At 38.9% G+C, this 16,038-nt stretch overlaps 1 protein-coding gene across 1 annotated transcript; it reads right to left on the bottom strand.

The window, feature by feature from the left end:
- Positions 1 to 1,278: 1,278 nt before the first annotated feature.
- LOC134647284 (SHC-transforming protein 1) lies at positions 1,279 to 14,657 on the bottom strand. Its single transcript, XM_063501569.1, has 8 exons — positions 14,277 to 14,657; positions 14,083 to 14,153; positions 13,486 to 13,884; positions 10,140 to 10,274; positions 7,811 to 7,911; positions 6,332 to 6,489; positions 5,228 to 5,350; positions 1,279 to 1,438 (listed from the first exon to the last, which is right to left on the bottom strand). The coding sequence occupies exons 1-8, from the start codon at positions 14,370 to 14,372 to the stop codon at positions 1,307 to 1,309; spliced, it is 1,215 nt and encodes a 404-aa protein (XP_063357639.1). The 5' UTR covers positions 14,373 to 14,657; the 3' UTR covers positions 1,279 to 1,306.
- Between the last annotated feature and the right edge of the window lie 1,381 nt (positions 14,658 to 16,038).

The raw sequence follows: 16,038 nt of genomic DNA, 5'->3' as shown, positions 1-16,038 counted from the left end.
ACGTCAACGCAAAATCGTGACACCGACGCCAAAGACGGCATTTGACGTCGATCGTTTTTTGATGAAAATCTACTGAAAAACACCCCACTTTTAGGTTGGCATTATTTATTCACAAAACTAAATTTTACCCCCGTGGCCTCAGTAGCACCGCAAATGGATGCGCCGTTTGGCGTTCAAAATGTTAATAGTTTTATACGAGTTTTAAAATATAAATTGTGTCTAAAAATAACGCCCGTCTACGTTTCTCTATTAATCTTCTGGTGCTTTATTACATCATCATCTTCCTCGCGTTATCCCAGCATTTTGCCACGGCTCATGGGAGCCTGGGGTCCGCTTGGCAACTAATCCCAGTAATTGGCGTGGGCACTAGTTTTTACGAAAGCGACTGCCATCTGACCTTCCAACCCAGAGGGTAAACTAGGCCCTGGTGCTTTATTACATGCATGGTGTAAAATAATTTATTTTAAATACAGTCAAATACCCTATTGTAGTGATGGGTAGGACATCAATTTAAAATGAGTTTGTATGAGTACCTCATTTTATAAAATGAGGTGTTACAATGTCTTACTTCAAATGAGGTGAGGTACTACCATATTTTCAGCGTCGACTATTCCATTAATTCCAACGGCGACAAAAATATTTAATGTATATACATATTTATGTATTCATCACTTCCTTTATAAATAAATAAATAGTAACATTTAATTGGAGTGCAATTCTGGAGGTTAAGAATAGAACTTTTAGGAGAAAGATAATTTTAGAATCAAGTAAAATGAATAGAGGAGTGAAGTAAGACATTTTTGCGGTACGAAGTACTGCGACAAATTGACAAAATGAGTGGTACAAATGAGGTGCCTCACGAGTGAGCGACTCAACACTACCCTATTGGACATTCCGTAGCGTAAGTATGGAACAACCAATTTAGCTACCCTAAATGGCGTAACAATCCCTCGTGGCATAGAGAAAAAAATACATAGAGTGCTCACTCCATACATCAGTTTTAGTACCAAAAAGACTATTAGCATCTAGCATCGAGTAGCGGAACTATCAGTACTGCTACTTGACAATAGATGTAGCCACCGACCGGAAAGTCTTATGCTGTTGAGATAAGACTTTCCGGTCGGTGCTACATCTATTGTCAAGTAGCAGTACTGATAGTTCCGCTACTCGATGCTAGATGTAGACACTGAAATTAATAGTCTGAACTGATGTATGGAGTGAGCACTCTGTATTTTTTTCTCTATGCTCGTGGTGAGTGTACACTCACGTTGACCTGGTGGTCGGGCTGGGCGGTTGCTGGCCGGGCTCAGGAGTCCGCGCGCGGCACGGGGCGGCGCAGCAGCAGCGCCGAGTCGGCGGACACGATGGGCAGCTCGTTGGCGCAGTGGTACTTGATCAGGTGCGGCACGCTCTCGAACACGCGGTCTTTTGTTCGCACCTGGACATTATATTGTATGTATGTATGTATGTATGTCACTTTATTGCACATAAACAGGTTTACATAAAACGGACAAAAACAAAAATAAGAATGTTATGTACAAAGGCGAACTTATCCCTAAAAGGGATCTCTTCCAGCTAACCTTTGAGAAAATGCGAAAGGATCAAACACTAACAGGTGAAAGACAATTTAATATGGACAAATAGCAATATGAGAATTTTGGATACACATAAAGGAAGACGAGAGCAATAAATAAAGAGAAAACCAGTACTACCTACTCATAAATACGCATAAACTATAAACATACTTATACATATATAAACCTATATTGTGGTTATTAAACAGGTTAAGCACAGTAAAATTCTGTATCACTTTTGCTTTTGATTGTAAGATAAATTAGCAATGCGACCTTTGTACAAAAAAAAAAAAGTTTTCAGAGCAATCTTCTCGTTAGTGATGACCACTAGCGCCATCTAGTACGAAAATAAGGACTGCCTTGTGCCGCTAATAATAATTGAATTTAAATTTTGTATAATTTAGACATATTACAATGCGCTTATGAATGTTAAAAAATGTTAGATCAATTTGATAAGAAAAATCTTCTGACCCGAGATCCGGCAATAAAGCATTCTGCGGCACTTATACATGAAGTTATATTTTTTAAACTGGAGCGAGTTGTCACTTTTTTTGCCATACTAATTTGAACCTTATCACCGAGACAGAAAGTTGTTCGTACCAGACTAGAGAAAATGGTCCACTTGAGATAGAAAAACCCGAGCCCTGTGTCTCACTCGCACATGTTGCCAATGTTAAAAAGATACCATTGTGGTAGAAATTATATCAATAAACTACTGAATTTAATTACCTTCTTATACAATTTTAGTGCTATATTCAGACTACAGTTCTAATATCTTTTAAGTAATTTGTAAATAATTATGATGCCAATATTATTAACTGATTAAACCAAGCGCATACACAGCAAAAAAAAATTAAATGTTAGTATGGTAGAATTTGTAGTAACTTTAAATATTAATTGGTATCCCCAACTTGATGACATTTCTTCAAAACACGTGAATGCGAAATTTCTTAAAAATTGTGAAGAAATGTTGTGTTAAAGGTTGTTGGAGTGAAATAATTGCTAATTGTGGAATATTGTTTCACAAGAAAGCCACAATTATTACATTTTACTATAAAAATACAAGACACCATTGTCAAACTCATTAGGGTGACTATGATGTCGGCACGTTTTGAATCGGTCTCAAGAATTCTTATTATTAACGTAGGTAATGTAAAAGTAAGTTTAACATAATAGGTACCTTATGTCTTTATCTAAATCAAATTTCTATTACACCTTATGTGTATAATTGCATGAATTCTATAGTAATTTAAATTGTATTTTTTCCCTTATTTTCTCGTAATGCATGTTAATTATAAGATGTAATTATTTTTGAAAAGATGTGTCCCGCCGAGTTTGTTGCCGGTCCCATATTGGGATACCCTCCTCCAATTGAGGGGGGATTTAAATCTTCTCGGGGCAGAGGTGTAGGGTTGGAGCCGGTCTACCTAGCTTTATTTGACGTTCATAAGCGCATTGTAATTATGCCTACTTGAATAAACTATCTTTTATCTTATCTTATCTTATCTTTATTTCGGCATGTTTAATTTAAGATTTGTTGTAGAATAATTGAAGGGATGTTTACAAAAACAACATAACTGCTTAGACCGGTTGATACTTTTTTAAGAACATTGTTAATCGTTTCAGGTATCAACCAGTGTAGTCAGGTATGTTGTTTTTGTAAACATCCCTTCAATTGCCAAAATTTAAAACCAAAGTGCTTAACTCCTTAAACATTACAGACTCTCATTTATACATAATATTTTATTAGGTGTGTCAAATTGATATATGACATCGATTCTTTATAGGTAGGACACATTTCCGTCAATAGAAAAAAGGCACCAACTTTAAAAAAACGTCATATTTGCTAAACAGATCTTCAATGACGCTTACACTTAAAAAAGCTGAAGTGGACAAAAGGGAAGCCTACCTTTATGAACATACCATGAGTGAGTGCGAAAGAGGCCGACTACAAATGAAAAAAAAACCTAACCACTTAAAATTTCACTTTATTTAGAAAATGACACACCCTACTGATATATTCCATGTTATCCTAATATCCCACATACAGATGTCTTATGGTCACCCTAATTAGAACGAGATGCAGGGCTCTAGTTTGACTTCTCATGTGGACACACTTTTTGGTCAATGTACTCGATCCAGTTTATTAACTCTAAATCCGTGCACTTATATCACTGTGACGACTACCACTAGCGACATCTAGTACGAAAATAGTGAACTTCTTAACATAATCTATCAAAGACGCTTTTGAACAATTTTTTAGCCCGGGTGCGGCTTACATTTAAAAATATTGACTGATTGATTAGATGTCTAATGTTTTAATACAAATATGTGTTTCGAATTTGACAGCTAATCATGGCGCTGTACGGCTCTGTACAAATTAAGCTGTTCTAGTTACGAGTATCAAAAGTTAGGTATCACAAAATATACGTTACCGTACAGACAGCGTCATCTTCTGGTGTCATGAATAATTTTTTCTTAGAATTTGTATGTTACATATACTTATAGGTACCTTATACAACCAATGGATTTTGAATAAAATGAAAGGGGAAAGACATCTGAACCTTTTTAAGCGTACAATGGAGACACCGCTCATGTCAAGACATACATTACAACGCACAAGAGAGCTCACGAGAACACCTGTTTATTGGCATTTAATGACAATGTCGAATTCAAGTTTTCAAATACACCACAAGGTGGCAGACATTACAACGCGCAAGGTCCATATAGTGCATCATACCATAGAAAAATATAGTAAGACAAGAGTGCTCACTCTATACATCAGTTTTGGTACCAAAAAGACTATTAATTTCAGTGTCTACATCTAGTAGCGGAACTATCAGTACTGCTACGTGACAATAGATGTAGCACCGACCGGAAAGTCTTATGTTGTTGAGCATGCTACGGAGTTATGGTATGGTTGTTATGGTATGGAGTGAGCCATCCATCCATCCATCTCAGATGCGCCACTCAAGAGAGTTGAAGAGTTTAAATATCTAGGCTCCATAATTGCACCAACAGCCAGCACCGAGAAAGATATTCAAAACAGGATCAAGACAGGTTGGCTCAAATGGAGATCACTCACTGGTGTTTTATGTGACCCACGTGTACCAGTAAAAATAAAGGGAAATGTGTATAAGAGAGCAGTGAGACCCGCTCTTCTTTATGGCTCCGAATGCTGGCCGACACGAAAAGTGGACGAACAGAAAATGCACGTTACGGAAATGAGAATGCTTCGCTGGTCTGGAGGAGTCACGCGCTCACGCGTTTAGATAAAATAAGGAACGAATACATACGCGGAACCTTCAAGGTTGCTAGTATTCCAGACAAAATGAGAGAAGCCCGCCTGCGTTGGTATGGCCATGTTATGAGGCGTGAGGATGGCCACGTGACCAAAAGAGTACTTGCCATAGAAGAGGGTAAACAAGGCCCAGGACGACGACCAGCAACCTGGACACAAACTATTAAAAACGACCTAAAAGCTAGCAATGCAGTACCGGAGACAACCCACAACCGTGTGATGTGGCGCAGAACTACTAGGAGGGCTGACCCCAAGTAAAATGGGATAAAAGCCAGGACCCAGAACAAGGTATGGAGTGAGCAATCTATGTATTTTTTTATCTACGATCGTACAAAGAGCGTGGGTGACTCACCACGCCGTTGGGGTCGACGAGCAGCAGATGCTTGTGCGCGCCGCGCCGCGCGCCGGTCAGCACGAATTGCCCCGCGCTGCCCGCAGACTCCCGCACCAGGAACTCGCCGTCCGCCGTCACCAGCTGCACACAAATAACCATTACACCATTAACCAAATACATATTGCTATATAGACTTACTGCTTGAAGGTGACGGTTCAACGAGGAAACACGGGGGTATGCCCCTCGTGGAGGTCAAATATTCCCCTCCATCCCTCTGCTAGCAGCTAGGCCTTCGACGATATCAACTTGCCCCCCTAGTCCATCGGCTGGCGACGCCCTTGAATGCTTGCTGAGATGATTTCATTAATCACTGCCCGATGAAAACCATACTTACTTCTACGGGCTTCTTGCTAATTAAGAAAAAATACAGGGCGAAACTGACTAGATTTTATCTCAAACTTGAACAGTCAAGTTTGAGATAACCATTGCTATACTTCTTCACTACAGAGTAAAGAAGTATAGCAATGCTTAGCGCCTACAAATAATATAATCACCAATAGATGTCGCTAGTAGTCACACGCATCCTGATCAAACCAAATATGTTTTAGGAAATACCATACATATTTGATCTTTATTGAAATAAAATTTTACAGCATTACAGCAAATTTGACATATATGTGACGTCTTCAACTAAAAGGTACCACATTATCGGTTGTCGATAAAATTGATTTCAAATTGAAGCGTTATGGAAATAGCGACTTATTGACAATAAGTACTTTTTTGGTTGAAAATGGCACATATCATATAAATAAATAATAATAAATAAATAAATAATGTAAACGTCTTTTACATCCCCAGTTTACATACATTCTGTTTTTAGCAACCGTTTCCAAAGTGTAAGTAATATTGTTACGATAGATGTCGCTCGGCGCCACTCAAATACGCACATGAAGGTATGGTGGCAATATTACTAACAACTAACTACCGGTCTATAAGTACCAACGAAATATCAGTTCTTTATTTTTATAATGACGGGTTAGTATCCCTAGTTTGGGTGTGTGTTCTATTTTTCCTTGATTTTCAAATGTTAAGCTCTAAGTTACTTAGGTTAATTCTAGGTACCTTTTCAGCGGTGCTCCGTGCGATGGGCCCGTGGAACCACGGCTCGCGCGCCAGCAGCGCGGCCTGCTCGGCCGCCGAGAGAGGCTCGGGCTCCGCTGACGAGCTCGAGGTCGCCGAGGTGGTCGCCGGCGACGTTACTGGCGCCGCGGTGAACGGTTCTGAAACGCGCAGTATCCATATATCATAGACCTTGAACACACTCCTTTACTTTAAATTTTAATTGTTTTAGACTGTTATTATTATTATTTGTAGAATTTTCTGATGTCTTGTATTAATCTGTATAACGTCATCAATTTTAATTTTAATTATGTGTTATTTATTATCCATATTTTTGACATGTTCTGTTTAAATTGGTCTGATACTGTGTATCCACTACTGCATGGACTCTTCCTTATTTGCAATAAAGATATTGAGTATTAAGTATTACAGAATGTGTTAACAATCTAGTATTGACGTGAATGTGTTAACAATCTAGATATATTTTATAATTTTCTGAGTCCCTCTTGCATCTAAGATGTCAAATAATATAATAAACCGCCCGTTCACAATTTGACCTTTTCGACGCCGTGTCAACCACAAAAGCTGTCTCTCAGACGCCACGTCACCGAAGTGTCAAAACTGAAATTGAACTTTATGCATATGCACCTAGGTTTATGTTGCTCTGTGGTCTATGACCGATTAATACGTCTTTGGCGTTGGACCTGCGGTGCGTATATATCGGTCATTGGCGTCCAAAAGGTTAAACTTTGTCATAATATAGACCACCCTAAGAAATGTGTGTGTCCATGAATAATAGGTAATCAGCAATTTCGACGATTGTACCTATCTTTTTTCTAAAGACAGTTGGGGAAAAGTTGTGTCTTTTTCTAAATAAAACTTTGATTTATTTAGAAATTCCCATGCTTATTTGGATATTTTTTGAGTATTTCACATTTGAATGTGTAGCTGAAAAGCCATATCGTCAGGTGACAAGCAAAACTCTAATTACCACGACGAGTTCATAGCCATAGTGAACAATATTAGCACTAAAAGAAGGTTGATTTTTTTAATAGTTATTTGTACAACAAGAGATCAAAGTTTGATATTTCTTCGAGTGCTTATTTTGAGTCCCGTGCAAGCGAAAGATTCTATACTTATAGATTCTATACTAGAATCTTGAGCGTAGTAAGGGACTCAAAAGCGCACGAGATGTAAATAACTTTGATCTCGTGTAGTTCACAAAACTTTTCACCTCAGCAGCTCGAACAAGGGTACTTTGCTACTTAAAAACAGTGAGCAAAATCGCATTTTGCTCACTGAGTGAGACAAAATGTTTTAAGTCACAAAGTACCCTTGTTCGAGCTGCTGAGGTGAAAAATATTTTTTAGTAATTAGTGAGTTTTCCTTGGCACCCGACGATATTGCCAAATGAGTAAATTTAGCTAGTATAGGTCATGTCCATGCACGTGTAGAATGTGCACTTGTTCAGCAGATACTCACGCATGTCAAAGATGTCGGTGTGGTGGTTTGGCAGCAGCGCCGTCGGCGGCGTGCGCGGCGGCGGCGTTTGGTTCACGTAGTGCCGCACGCTCTCCTCGCACCTGCTCAAACACATTTCAAATAGGCTGAAGAGGATGGTGGATGACCGCTTCTTCATACAAACTTGGTCACCATTTTCTTATTTTCCACTAGCGGCCCCGGCTTCGCACGGGTTAACAAATTATGCACAAACCTTCCTCAAGAATCACTCTCCCGATAGGTGAAAGGTTAGTTTTTGAGTTTATCGCGAACATACAAACACAAATAGACAGACGCGGCGGGGGACTTTTATAAGATGTAGTGATATCAGTATCCAGAAAGGAAAATGAGGACTATATTTGTATCATAGAGAAAAAAATACATAGAGTGCTCACTCCATACATCAGTTTTAGTACCAAAAAGACTATTAGCATCTAGCATCGAGTAGCGGAACTATCAGTACTGCTACTTGACAATAGATGTAGCCACCGACCGGAAAGTCTTATGCTGTTGAGATAAGACTTTCCGGTCGGTGCTACATCTATTGTCAAGTAGCAGTACTGATAGTTCCGCTACTCGATGCTAGATGTAGACACTGAAATTAAGTCTGAACTGATGTATGGAGTGAGCACTCTATGTATTTTTTTCTCTATGATTTGTATGGAAAAGCGATCACGTGACATTTCCTCTTAAATACAGTGAAAAAGTCACATTCGGGACACAAACTGAGACGTCTACGGCCTCGGCAACGGAACGCGCGTCACGACATACACATACATTTGTGGTGTAAAGCTTTGGATTCCTCCGAAAACGGTGCCGTCATATTACGGCCGCTATATAGCGTTGACTGACGTCACTAGAACGTTGTCTATGTAAACAAGATGGCGCGGTTTCCTAGACGGCGTTACGTTACGTTGATTGTCAACGTAACGTAAGATGACGGCCGTCATGACCTTGTCGATAGTTTCGTGAACGTTTTATTAGATAGCGGTGACGCCATTTTGAATAAATGACACGAGATTTGAATAAATGATTCCGTACTACGATTATTTTCCTCTTCTGATGATATTTCATCCTCCAAGTAAATTATAGATGATCAAGCAAATCTTGTCAGTAGGAAAAGGCGCGAAATTCAAATTTTCTATGGGACGTTATCCCATCGCGCCTACATTTTTCAAATTTGCCGCTTTGACCTTGGTGGATGACGGTGTGTTATGACGCCGTGGTACTTTCCACATGTCGCCACCGTAAAGACGGCCGTCTTTTGCTGCCGCTATATGACGGCCGTCATATGACGGCACCGTTTTCGGAGGAATCCAAAGCTTAAGCGTCGAGCATGCACGTTCCTGACGCTCTGAGCGTACGATCGTGACCCTCGGGTAAATTAGGAAGGGCAATAGTCATTATAGGCTAATTTTGATTGAGTAATTTGATTTAATTGTTAATGTTTAATTTTAGTTTTACTTAAGTTTTCCCTTATTTTTGTACATTATTGTGTCCTTTACTGAGTGCCACCTAGTCCATCCACTGGGCCTTACTGAAAATCAGTGTCGCGGAGTGTGCCATGTGGCTCATACCGTGACACCTAGCTGAGTGAGGACCATTTAGAGCAACCTGTCATTTTGTGTTCTCTTTGTTAGTTTTTAAGGTTATGTTATTGTGCTAATATAGTACATTATTGTCGAGGTTCGGAAGTAGCTACTTGCAGGCTGAGGATTCGTTTTAAACGGACGACCTTGGGAGTCCGTTTAATTGAATCCGAAGCCAGCAAGTAGCCTTCCAGCCAAGTCATATATAGTGCTTTTCTCAAAAATGGTGCAAGAAATAGAAATATTTTACAGAAGCAACATTCTAATTTTCACAGAAAAAAGTAAAACTATTAAAAAGATTTGCTTACCGTTGCTTGCCTTTAAAAAAAAAAGTGTATTTGCAAATTTGAAAATTGTAGGCGCGAAGGGATATCGTCCCATAGAAAATTTAAATTTCGCGCCTTTTTTTACCGACAAGATTTGCTTGACCAGCTATAATAATAAGTGCTGATCATCTGTTTGGCTGTTTAATGGACCTATGCCTTCATTTGATATGGCCATTTAAAATTTTAAAAAGTTTGGAACTCGTTAAATAATGGAATTTGTATGCAACATTGCAGTCCCGAAATCGAGACTGCAATGTTTTTAACTTTTTAATTTTTTAAATGACCATAAACTACGCACTTCGCGACCTATTTTTTAACCGGCAACCTCGACTTTGCCGTCCATTTTTGAGAAAAATACTTTTCTTTCTTTCTTCTTCGTTCTTTCTATTATCTTACGAGGACATCGGCGGAATCGGCTGCAGCGGCGGTGGAGGCGGGTGGCGGTGGGACGGAGGCTCCGGTGGCATCTTGTCCGGCATGTCGTTGTAGTACTCGCGATCATCTAGCGGCCGGGAGCCGTTTAGGTTTAGGCTGTGGACGGGAGTAAGAGCGCAGTCGGTAACAAGGTCGAATCAGACTAATCATATACAGGGTGGAAAGATAAGTCGGGCCCTGGAGGGAAACTACCTTAAATCCTTAAGCTGGCTCATTTCACTTAAAGGAGACATTCCTTTATTTTTAAAAAGAAACAAAACTGCATTCAAAGTATTTTTCTTTTTTTCTCAATTTGGCTTGTCTAAAAAAATCTTGAGTACTAAATATTAGATTTTATGGATATTTTGTACGACAGACGAGTGTAAGACCTAATGTTTCTTGGAGAAATGTTATCATTAACATTAACTGTATCGACTAGTAGAATAAAATTGCGAGTTTTTATTTTTTGGAATTTTTAGTCGGTTCGAGTCCCGGGCGAGGCAAGCGAGTTTTAGAAAATCTTTGAATGCAGTTTTGTTTCTTTTTAAAAATAAAGGAATGTCTCCTTTAAGTAAAATGAGCCAGCTTAAGGATTTAAGGTAGTTTCCCTCCAGGGCCCGACTTATCTTTCCACCCTGTATATTTAACAGCCTCCTAGCCTAGTTGGTAGTGACCCTACCTACAAAGCGGGAGATTCAAATCCTGGTATTAAAGGGAATTTATTCGTGTTCATCACAAATATTTGTCCCCGTGATATGGCTGTTTTCTAAGTATGTAATTAACTATTTATCTATGTATCGTCGACTATAGTAGCCACATAACAAGCCTTATTGAGCTTACTGTGGAACTAGGTCGATTTGTGTAAGATTTTCCTATACTATTTATCTTTAGGGTTTATAAGACTAACTATGTAATAAGACCAAGTTTTTAACACGCAAAAACTTATTCTATTTCGTTTCTATTACATTTAAAAAAAAGTCTACACACAGGGCTAGGAATGAAATAGAATACTTTTTGACTGTTAAAAACTTAGTCTCATTTTTACCCGTGTTTTATATTCACCCCACCTGACCCTATTTATTTATTTATATATTATAATTAACAACCCAGTAGTCCAATATAATTATATTAGAACAATGAAACAGTTTTGTTTGCCTCGTGGGATTATTGGCAAGGTGCGCAGTCGGTGGAGGGGGAAGTGGCGCTGATCGTCACAAACACAGGTAATCTTATGGAATGTCTGACATTAGTACTAGCGGCAGCCGCTTGAACTAATTTTACTCCATAAGATTTAACGTAGCAAGTCTGCCAAAATGAGGGCAGCACCAGTCGTGCACCTAGCGAATAGCTTTTATCTAAACTAGTATTATACAATTCATGTAAATTGTAGGAGTACATATGAATGGATTTCCTGAAGGAGCATAGGGAAATATTCTCCTTGCGTTTATATAATAATAGGGGCATAGTAGATTAGACATAGTTCTAGGAAAAGTTATTAGATGACATCATTTCATTGCCCATACAGACATATACAACATAGTCATCCATTTACTGTCATTGTTATATTTGTTAAATCAAACATCCACTAGGATTATTTTGATTCATCTTGAATACCTTGCTCTGTGTCAAAACAAAAATATAGTTTTCATTATTAATTTCTTCAAACTAGCTTAATTTTTTCACATATTCATGTTGTTACACAATTTCACATGCCTTGTTTCATTTCGGACCGTAACTTTCTATATGCTCCAAAAAACGTAACCCAATAACGTCGCACGACTTACGAGGGGTCACATAAGTCGATTTTAAGTCCAAGGGCACATGTTGTTAGTTAATAAGGCGTAACTCGTAACTGCCATCAAGTTTCAATTAGAAATCAACCTCATTATCCACCAACAATATGGCACCTTAATAATGTGTGTTAATTAAGTTGTCTTGCCCATATATATGTTATTTAAACTCATAAAATATATTGCTACTACATGTATATTACCAAATCAGCTTTCTCAAGCCAATGCAATGCAAGGCTTTAGAGTGTTATTGAAAACTGCACCTTGTACAGTGTAAATAAAGTCCAATCTGCATTGACAAAATGCTACGTGAATGCAATAAAAATATGCAAAATGCAAGAGCCATTGAATTCAGTATAAAAGCAACATGGTATGAGTCATCCTAATTTAGCAGTACACAGCAGACCAGTTAATTGATAGCTTTATCTGTGCAGTGAATCAGCTTAGCAAACATTGTGTACATTTGATTTATTGATTTGGCAACAATTTTAGACGGGGTACAGTTACCTTTATCATATTTGTGGAATTTGTAATGATCTCATTTGAGGAAAATCTTTGTATTTATACATAACTAGCGACCCGCCCCGGCTTCGCACGGGTTAAAAAATTATACATAAACCTTCCTCTTGAATCACTCTATCTATTTAAAAAAAAGCGGCCAAGTGCGAGTCGGACTCGCCCATGAAGGGTTCCGTATTTAGGCGATTTATGACGTATAAAAAAAAACTACTTACTAGATCTCGTTCAAACCAATTTTCGGTGGAAGTTTACATGGTAATGTACATCATATATTTTTTTTAGTTTTATCATTCTCTTATTTTAGAAGTTACAGGGGGGGGGGACACACATTTTGCCACTTTGGAAGTGTCTCTCGCGCAAACTATTCAGTTTAGAAAAAAATGATATTAGAAACCTCAATATCATTTTTGAAGACCTATTCATAGATACCCCACACGTATGGGTTTGATGAAAAAAATTTTTTGAGTTTCAGTTCGAAGTATGGGGAACCCCAAAGATTTATTGTTTTTTTTCTACTTTTGTGTGAAAATCTTAATGCGGTTTACAGAATACATCTACTTACCAAGTTTCAACAGTATAGTTCTTATAGTTTCGGAGAAAAGTGGCTGTGACATACGGACGGACAGACAGACGGACAGACGGACAGACAGACGGACAGACGGACAGACAGACAGACAGACATGACGAATCTATAAGGGTTCCGTTTTTTGCCATTTGGCTACGGAACCCTAAAAACCGCGTCAAATTCCGTTGTGTAGTTTTAAAGATCTAAGCATACATAGGGACAGACGGACAGCGACTTTGTTTTATACTATGTAGTAATTTTTCTACTTTGACAGGAAAGGCTCTGTTTGTTTGCTATTAATTTAAAAGCCAAAAACAATCTGCTCCCATATGAAAAACTAAAACTTCAACATAGGAAAATCTACAAAACTTAATAAGCTAAAAACAATAACAATAGGCTTCTAGGTTTATAGATACAGTTTAGTTAAAAGAAAATAGACAAAGGTTGTACTTACGAGGAAGGTTTTGTTAAAAATTCCTTGAAGCGGAGTTCAAAAGCTTGTCCAATGGTAGCAATGACATCCTGGGCTAGTCTCCCACCACACTCTAACACATAGCACGCTCTCCATTCTGAAGGTGGTGCTGATTTGGCTACATATGCTACAAAGTCTAAAGAGTCTGCGTCACCGCCAGATGCAAACGATACTCTTGGCATGTCGTGTCTGGCTACTGTCTCGTGGCCTTCAAGTGCTGCTAGAGTTATGGCTTTTGACGAGATGGTGAGGGCCACATTGGCTCCGGAATGTGCCATGCGGGGCTTTGCCGCTAAAGCTCGAGCTGCAGCTTGGCCGACTCGGCGCTTCTTGTCTGCTGACCTTAAGCCTGCTGCTGCACAAACTCGGGCTATGCATTCTCTGTGAATAATGTAAGGGTTTACGTTTTTATCAATACATTTTATTCCTTTTACGAAAAAACATCACCCAGGTTTATTATTGTTATTAGGACACAACTCAACAATTTTCTTGTATTAATTTTAAACTTTTAAAATCCATGTTGATTCAACATATCTTTTTAAAATGAACATCTAAATAACCAAAACTTGAGTTACTTACTTTGCTACTTGGGATCTGGTCTCAAAATCCAGCTTTTTCATAGAAGTCAGCACCTCCATGCACCCAATATACTGCAAAGACACACAAGCCTATAAATTTAGAATGTGCATAATTTAAGGCATATTTGCGTCACAGGGGACTTCCTGTTGTGATCGCAATGTTCGAGGTGCGCTAGGAATGTCGCAGTTCCTTACCCTGACCGCATATGTTATGCCGTCGCTCGCTAGTACGGAGTCCGGGTGGATCCAACCACGGACCGGCTTGGCCACAAACGCCCCGTTTTCCGCCATCTCCAACACAATTTCAAAACACTAACACCAGCCACAACAAACTCTCTTCACACTTCGCCTACTCTAAGTTATTTTAAATACGCTTTCATTATGATTCAAATCATTAATTCACAGACGGCGCTGTACTTGTCGTTGGCGAAACAGCTCACGCATAACAATTTAAATTCAATACTTTATTAGGAAATTGCTATGTTCAATTTTGCGAAAGCGTGTGAATCATTGTACTATTTAACAATCGTGTTTAAAAAATAAATTCCATACAATCACAAAAGTTACAACTTTTTTGACAGACAGACAGAATTCAATAACCAGCCACAGATAAACAAAATAAACCATTGAAAAGGGAGGTAAGACATATCCAACCAAAACGCGCACATATACTGGGTCAACCAAATCTTGTCAGTAAATAGGAACAAAAAAAACTATACTCATCCTTTTCTTTTGGGTGCTAGTACTAGTGTAAGACAAAGATAGTATGATTCTCTCTGTCTATGTTTGAAATCAAACACACCTTTGACACACTATAGAATCATTTAAGCACGTTATGTTGGCTAAACGTTTTATAGCAGCAATTAATTTCGTGGTTTTCGTTTCTCTTGTGTGGTTGTGTCACTATTGATTGCCATATTAAAGAATGAGATGACAATATACTATGCCCTATGGCTTACTAACATGGAGTCCGGTTAATGCTCAACCCAGGAATGTACAGCCCAATAATTGGCGTCCACTTTTATGGACGCGAATTATTGGGTTGTACATTATTGCCCTGTCCAAACAGTGGCTTCATATTATTGGCACGGACCAAGCTTGTACACCCTGATAACGCTCAACCCAATAATACACGACCCAATAATACGAATCCATTTAGTGAACGCCGAATATTGGTCGCATATTATTGGCCCGTACCGATAATGCTCGACCTGGGATTGCTCAACCCAGGAATGTACAGCCCAATAATTGGCGTCCACTTTTCGCTGCAAACCACAGACTATAAATATTTGACACATAGAGTGATATTCTAGGGCTGGGACGACGATTTTTAAGTTTACGATTCAATAATGTGGTCATGCGCAAAAAATAAAGCGAATACTGTACTGGTATTATGATGTATTATAGCTTGTCAACCAAATCTTGTCAGTAAAAAAAGGCGCGAAATTCAAATTTTCTATGGGACGTTATCCCTTCGCGCCTACATTTTTCAAATTTGCCGCCTTTTTCTACTGTCAAGATCTGGTTGACCAAGTATATAAATTATAGTTTGTCAAAGGACTGTCTCATTTCAAACATAGAGAGAATCATACTGTCTTTGTCTTACACTAGTACTAGCACCCAAAAGAAAAGGATGAGTATAGTTTATAGGATGAGTATTTTTTTGTGGTAACACACTATCGCACCACCCCCGACCTTGGTGCGTGGCACCCATAAGTGAGAGCGAGAAAGAGATATCTGTCTCTCGCTCTTATTTATGGGTGCGACGCACCAACGTCGCGTTGCGGTGCGGTGCGATAGTGTGTTATCACTTTTATGTACTTACAATTTGGTTTGACCAACTATATATTTCTTTGTCATAAGCCCCCTCCACACTCATGCGCGAATCGAGGCGCGAAGCCGCGAACGCGAGTGCGGAGTCGATTTCGCAGTGTGTAGGGGGCCTAAGGTGGAAGTT

The sequence above is a fragment of the Cydia amplana genome, chromosome 4 (genome assembly GCF_948474715.1).
Source record: "Cydia amplana chromosome 4, ilCydAmpl1.1, whole genome shotgun sequence".
In the NCBI taxonomy this organism is placed as follows: domain Eukaryota; kingdom Metazoa; phylum Arthropoda; class Insecta; order Lepidoptera; family Tortricidae; genus Cydia; species Cydia amplana.
The sequence above is the reverse complement of the archived record's forward strand: the minus strand, read 5'-3'. Positions and strand labels throughout refer to the sequence as shown.

Bases quoted from the DNA above. Each gene is read 5' to 3' on its own strand.
- LOC134647284 (XM_063501569.1), bottom strand. From the start codon at position 14,372: ATGGCGGAAAACGGGGCGTTTGTGGCCAAGCCGGTCCGTGGTTGGATC. The intron at 7,912-10,139 runs GTAAGATAATAG...GTGTTTGAGCAG, and splicing joins CCGATTCCGCCGATGTCCTC to GTGCGAGGAGAGCGTGCGGC. The intron at 6,490-7,810 runs GTGAGTATCTGC...TGCGCGTTTCAG, and splicing joins CACCGACATCTTTGACATGC to AACCGTTCACCGCGGCGCCA.